General features: G+C 35.9%; 1 protein-coding gene across 4 annotated transcripts in view; it reads left to right on the forward strand.

Annotated features, from left to right (window-relative positions):
• The window catches only part of LOC135225716 (neurexin 1-like), a 530,721-nt gene that overhangs the window by 322,175 nt on the left and 201,046 nt on the right, over nucleotides 1-7,500 (forward strand). For all 4 annotated transcript variants that reach the window (XM_064265111.1, XM_064265087.1, XM_064265105.1 and 1 more), the window contains one exon: nucleotides 4,963-5,101. In XM_064265111.1, the coding sequence (XP_064121181.1) occupies nucleotides 4,972-5,101 (130 nt within the window). In that variant the 5' untranslated portion in view covers nucleotides 4,963-4,971. The remainder of the gene's footprint in view (nucleotides 1-4,962; nucleotides 5,102-7,500) is intronic.

Here is a 7,500-nt window from a genome sequence, read left to right on the forward strand (position 1 = left end):
ATCAGCGTCCTGAAGAAAGAAAAGAAAAAAGAAATCACACTGCCCACCAGACACGCTTTGGGAGCCCCATAAGGCATAAGGAAAATGTAATAAAGAATCACATGATACTGTGAAACTGAACATGAAATAAAAGCGTCTCTTTCCGGTCGACTGCAGAATATATTAATTAAACGAGCCTCATTCATCGGACCGATACGATATTGCATTGCGCTGCTTAGAGGCATGAAGAGCTCACTTTAATTCCCGTGCGGTATACATGGAAGTGCGTATGCTGACGTATTAAGCGCGCGTGCGCACGCGCTATTCTTCATTTATTTTTATTTCAACATAATACGTATGTTGAAATATATTTATGCATGTTTTCGTGATTCGGAATTTCATGCATTTAAAAGAAGTATATACACTAGAAAATAAAAATGTAAAAGCATTAAAAGAAGTATTAACATTAGAAAATGAAAATGTGAAAGCAAGTATAGACGAAAAACAACGTTACAAGAGAGAGAGAGAGAGAGAGAGAGAGAGAGAGAGAGAGAGAGAGAGAGAGAGATAACTGTATGGCGTAATTAGATGTAAAGAAAAAATTTGGAATTCTCGAAGTAATTTATGCGCCAGTAATACTTCAGATGGCAATGGCTTTGAAACAAATTACGAGAGAGAGAGAGAGAGAGAGAGAGACGAGACGTCTGACGGCTGTCACAAAGCCCGGTTGCATTCATTACCGCAAATCGTAGCATGAGCGTTGGCGGTAAAGAACGGATTGTCAACATTCGCGTGAGAGTGAGTCTGATTGTTTTTGCTTTGTCATTCGCAAAGAACGTCTGAAGGTTTGTTCGCCGGAATTTTCTGACTTATCAGGGGCGTCGCTGAATACGCAGATTCATTCCGGCGGAGCACACATACTACTACATGTGTGGGCGTTCTTTTGTTAATTGGATGTTCTCTCAAGTGGAAACGAACGAGTGGGATGCTCAGACCCACTGCGATATTATTTTTAGCGACCATACTGCTGCTGCTTGGAAATGAACCGAGTGATCAGTAGTGGTGAATGTCCTGTCCTGGATTCGTCCTTTTCTAATGCAATTTCGTTTTAACATGATTTATTCTGTGTTTGTGATTGTTGACGTTCTATCGTGGAAAATGGCGGAAATATATGAAATGTACGAAGTGCAGAACCTTTTTTTTTTACATGATTTATTTTGTGTGTGTATTCTAGACATTCCATCTTGGAAAATAGGGGAAATGTATGACAGGTAACGAGTAATGTCTGGTATAAACTCTTCTCTTTTACGTGATTAATTGCGTCCCTTTTGAAACAATACTTGGCTGTTTTTATAAAACTGTTTTTATAAAGCTGTGCAAATTTGAGGTTAGTTAACTTGAGAATCAGCCTTTTTGTATAGCTGTGCAAATTGAAATAAAATATTTAATTCCTTTGTACATAATTATTCTGCGTAGGATGCTTTAACCAGCACATTTGTTGACAGTCAGGTTGCCTGAAAAAATTATAATTTAAGACTATAATAATTCAAGAATACAGTAATTTCAGAATATAATAATTTATGAGTATAATAATTTCAGAATATAATCATTTAAAAATATAAGGATAACTCAAAGTGACCATACCTCATAATGAAATGAAAGGTTGATGGAACAGTAGGAAAAGAAAAATTTCGACGATTAAGCTGAGAATAAACACACAACGTTGAAAATATTGGTCGATAAAAATAAGAGTAAAACCCGACTCACCTGTACATAGCTGTTATGCGAGTTCAGCGAAAAGTAATAAAGGTAAAATTAATCTTTTATTTTACAATGTTTTTTCTAGGATTTAATAGAACGACCGGAAGAGATTAGTTCGAAAGTCATTTTCACGTTCAAATTTATTTTGTGAAGTGTTTTTTTCTGAACTGCTTTGTGCCCTTTCGCAATGCATATCTATCTATCTATTTATCTATCTATATATTTATTACTTATTCATATAAAATATATATATTCATATATGTAATGCATACATTTATATATATGTGTGTATATATATATATATATATATATATATATTATTATATATTATATTATATATATATATAGTGTGTGTGCTTGTGTGTGCGCGCACGCGTGTGTTCGTTTTTGTTGACGACAATGACTCTTGTTTCAAACTTTGAATTATAACGCCAGATATCTTACTTTCAATCAGTTATTTCAAACATAGACTGATACCTGGGGGGGAGGGGGGAGGGGTGGTCGGTTGGCACTACAACTACATCGACCAACAGACGTGCAATATTGGAAATATTGCTAGTCAAATATATTGCCTATCAGTCGCTGCAGCTTTTCGACGACATTTTTCAAAAAAAATTAAAATTAAAAGAACTGTTCCGTCATCAGTGTGACCAGCGCATTTCCTTTCACGGCAGAAGTTCGTGACAAAAAAAATCAATGGTTTCATTGGAAAATTGCCTTTAGATTGAAGCCATCTCGCTTTGTCGATGGGCCTTTGTAAAGTCAAGTCATAGATACAAGGTACAAGTACAGATGTGCACAAATTCGTTAAGCATATAACTATTTAGCATATATATGTATATATATGTATATATATATATTATATATATATATATATATATATATATATATATATATGCATGCATATATAAACACTGCTTCATATACGGCGTGGACTAATTTCCATACATGGATATCCATTTACTATTTGTCTTAGTTTAGTTTTACCATAACTGCCAAGACTCCATTACGTGTAGAGATAAATATGAAGACAAATGCCGTACTATATGAAAGTAATTAAGGAGCTCTGAATTCAGATTTATATATAAATCCCTACTCATTCATAATTAATAAATATGCGCATGTATTCTTGAGGTTAAAAGGGAGGTAGGATCATTAGACTTATTCTTCTGTCAGCGACGTCATATTAAAAAAATCCCCGTAGTGGGGTAGTCCCGATAGTACACCTCACGCAGTGGTCTGTAAGCATTATTTAAGGTTCTTTGCAGCATCCATTTGACCCCTAGCTGAAGCCTCTCTTATTCTTTTTACTGTACCTCCGTTCGTATTCTTTTCTTTCATCTTTCTACTCTCTTCAAATATTGTTTCGTAGTACAACTGCGAGGTTCTCCTCATGTTAGACCCATAAAACCACTTTTTTACTCTGTTTCCCTTTCAGCGCTGAATAACTTCGTAGGTCCTGGTGCTTGACCTTTGGCCTGAATTTTATATTCCATTTGTTATATCTTACGTATTTCAAAATGGCATGATGCGCTTAAACAGTTTATGTAGATGGAATTTGCAGGCATTCATGTAGGAAATTTTCCAATATCTAGTATTAATGGAATTTAAGACCAGTGACATTTACATCAAGCCTTCTTGATGCGGTTGGTAAAGTCTTTATTCCAACAGATTTTGCAGCATTTCACTGCGACAAACGATCAAAAATGCACCCCAATAGCATTGATAACTCTTAACATTTATTGGATATAGAGTCAACTTAGGATTATAGATTTTAAATCACTGGTGAATGAAATGACGGAGTTTGTAAAAATGCTCATGGTCTATATTTCCAAAAATTACCTAAGTTAGTTTTGCAACCACTCATTCACATAAAATATAGAAAAAAGATCATTATTGATAAAATCATCTTGACATGATCTGCTGTAAATCAACAGAATTAGCAACGTCTCGTCTAGGTTGTACTTAACGAAATTATCTTTTCAAGATTTGCAATAATCAACAGACTCTGCAATATTCCGTCTAGGTTGTATTTAGCGAAAGATTTGACAAGTATAACGTGCTACGAATCTGTCTGTCTCCATACCCTCCTCTGGTTCTGTTCCAGTCCCGTAGACTTCAGTGTGTAATGCAGTAATTTGATCATTCACACCCTTGGCTCACTTTGAAGCGATTTTCTCCTTCCCCTTGTTAATCAAATCCTCTAGGTAGTAGCTCAGGAACGACACCGTATACCCGACGTTGCTGCGTGATACTTTTAAAGAGTGATGGATGTATCGTTACTGTTATCAATTTCTGTTATTCAGTGCATATATATATATATATAAATATTATATATATATAGAATGTGTGTGTATTTTTAAATATTAATTTATATATACATTCATTTATATAAATGTACTCAGAATGCCCCTGAACATGATCAAGATACACTACTTTCATTGTATATTGACAAATGTTATCTGTTTTAATACAGATTGGGTATTGAACTGACAATGCAACTCATAATTTTACAGCATCTAACTCTGTGTTATGTCACTTTTGCTTGTTTGCAGGAAATCAAACTAATTTAATCATGATCCACATTCATCAAGAACCCACCTCATAATCACTTTATTTTTACTCCCATCAACATCATGCAATTATACAAACAACAACGGGTAACTGCTTAATAAAGTAATTGAAGCTGTTTAATGGTTTTAAAAATGGCTGGTAGAGAGTCATATCTCACAGTTATTCTGACAAAGACCGACAAGAACAGACAAAAATGTCATTCCCACAGGATTTTTTCTGAAATTATTCCGTGTCAGCCGACTTTACTAGAATCAAATGAATTCACATCTTTTATAGGACAATATATTTATTCGTAACATTGGTAAATGAATGTAACAAGTTTTTTTGTTTTTTTTTCTTCTAGGGTGAATGTATATAGGAAGTGGGCCTTTCTTTTTCGACACACGTAGAATTGATATGTACGGGAAACAGATTTGTCCCATACCATTCTGGAAATTCATATACACTGGAAGTCATACATATATATTTAAAAAAATAATTCCATGAGTTAATTTAAAATTCGTGGACACAGAAAATTACATGTTTTCTTTTTAAATGAATTCCTTGAATTCAGGTAGATACAGGAAATATGCGTTGCTTTATTTGTTATCCACATAGTTGCCATAAAAGAGGAAGTGTTTTTTTTAATTATGCTTATCTCGTCCGCAGGGCGTGTGGATGGAAGGAAGGCATGGCGACTGTGATCAGCACGACCCTTGTATGAACGGCGGACGATGTTACTCCTCCGGGCATGGGCCCCTCTGCGACTGCTCCTTAGTGAACTACGAGGGTCCGAACTGCGAGAAAGGTAAGGATTCTTCTTCTTCTTCTTCTTCTTCATCTTCATCTTTTCGGCTTAGTCCCGTTTCTATAGGGGTCACCGTTTTGGATGAACCTCTTCCATCTGCCTCTGTGGTCCCTTCTCCCTCAAGTTTTCTCCCACACGGTCTCTCCATCTCTCTCTTGGTCTTCTTCGTCGTCTTCTTCTTTACCCTAGACTCCCATCCGCATAGCATTCATGCCTTCTAATATAGTAGTCTTCCTTCCTTTCTTAGTAGGTATCCGTGCCATCTCAGTCTCCCCTCCTGCACTTTCTTCGATACTTGAACTACCTTTGTAGACCCTATTAGGTACTCATTCCTAATCCTATCCTCCCTCGTTACACCAGATCTCCGAGAAAGTTATGTTTTGTTTCATCAGAAGAAGTCATTGAGTTAGAATGCTGTTTTGCGAGCAGTAAATTTTCTTCCTATTGATCTCTATGGAATGAAAAGTTACGGGTTATTTAAAAAAAATGACATGAACAAGTCACTCGTTGCTGGTCGTGAATTGGAATGCCCCGTGAGGGGTTAGTGCCGTCAGTGCATCTCATGCGGTGTACTGTAAGAATTACTTGAGGTTCTTTGCAGTGTCCCTTCGGACCTCAGCTGCAACCGTTTCAGTCCTTTTACTGTACCTCCGCTCGTATTCTCTTTCTTCCATCTTACGTTCCAACCTCTCGTAACAATTGATTCACAGTGCAACTGCGAGGTTTTCTTCCTGCTACACCTTTCAAGCCCTTTTACTATCAATTTCCGTTTCTGCGCTGAATGACCTCATAGATCCCAGGGTTCAGCCTTTGGCCTGAATTTTATACTCTGTTTCTATATATGGCATGAAATGAATAGTATTGTGTACAGAGCTGTTAGCACAGAACGATCCAGTAGGAATTACCTTTCATGATTGTACTGAGGGTGAGTCTTATCCAGTTTGTGTCTTTCACGTCAAGTTCGGTTCCATTTATTGAAAGCTAATTTGACATCCTCCGGTTGAAAACATTTGGCATCATCAAAAACATCTCGGTTTCAAATCGTCACTCTTATGTTGAATCATTTTCCAAAATATTTGTGGTTAAAAACTGACAGTAACGTAATCGTCTCGAAGTCAAGATTTCTATGCTAATTATTATGTGAACAGAGACATCTTACCACTTTATCGATCTTAAGAACGAATAGCAGTGAGGAAAGGTGTATACAGTATACCAGGTATTTCTGGTTGTAGAGTAACTTGAGCATGCATTAATTCAAATGGAATGAACTGCAGTAATCAAATCTACATCTTTCTTTCTTTTTTGAGCTGAGAAATTACTCTTTAAAAATGTACTTCTTTTAATGGGTATCTGATAGAAAACTTTTAAATTCAATGTGTCCCAGTAACTCACTGAGGAGTAATTATATATATATATATATATATATAATATATATATTATATATATATATATGTTACATATATATATATATATATATATTATATCTATATATATATATACTATATATATAATATATATTATTTTTTTATTATATTTTATATATATATGTGTGTGTGTGTGTATGTATGTTATGTATATATATACTATGTATGTGTGTGTGTGTAGGTGGAAAGGTCCTCCTTGTGTGTGTGTGTGTGTGTGGGGAGACGGTTTCCAGGGAAAATATGTATTCTTGGCGGCATCAGTTTTAGAGCCAATTTTGTTATGGGCCAAATAGACATGATTAGATAAGAGACAGAGAAAGAGAAACTGAGGGAGTGGGCAACGGAGACCGAATGGCAGACAGGGAGAGAGTGCAAAGGGGGCGGGAGAAAGAGAGAGAGAGAGAGAGAGAGAGAGAGAGAGAGAGAGAGAGGTTGGCATTATGCTTATCACGTCCTGTCCCCGCAGTGTCCCCCATTCTTTTATTCCCGCAAGACGAGGTAAAAGACACACAATTCATTCGCTTCCAATACACGACAAGGATCTCTCTCTCTCTCTCTCTCTCTCTCTCTCTCTCTCTCTCAATGAACTGTAATAACGAGCGCAGATCTTGTTAAACCCAATATGCATGATCTCAAATCCGTTTTTGTGCGTATTGCCTTCAGGTAGCTCATGCAGTTCTGTCAAATAGTTTGCTTACGTACTCCAACCCTTATATACTTATCATCTTATATATATATATATTATATATATATATATATTATATATATACATATACATATATATGTGTGTTATATTATATAACCTAGTGGTGGTGGAATAAGTACCATACTCTAATTACTAAGGAGAGTATATATAATCTAATCCCAAGCTAGGAGATAAGGATAAGATCTCCTGTTATAAAAAAAAAACAAGTTGCTGTGTCAACCCACGTAGTGAAATGTGCTCCTGATTGTTAGTTGTGGTGGATCGCAGAC

The sequence above is a fragment of the Macrobrachium nipponense genome, chromosome 20 (genome assembly GCF_015104395.2).
Source record: "Macrobrachium nipponense isolate FS-2020 chromosome 20, ASM1510439v2, whole genome shotgun sequence".
Lineage (NCBI taxonomy): Eukaryota > Metazoa > Arthropoda > Malacostraca > Decapoda > Palaemonidae > Macrobrachium > Macrobrachium nipponense.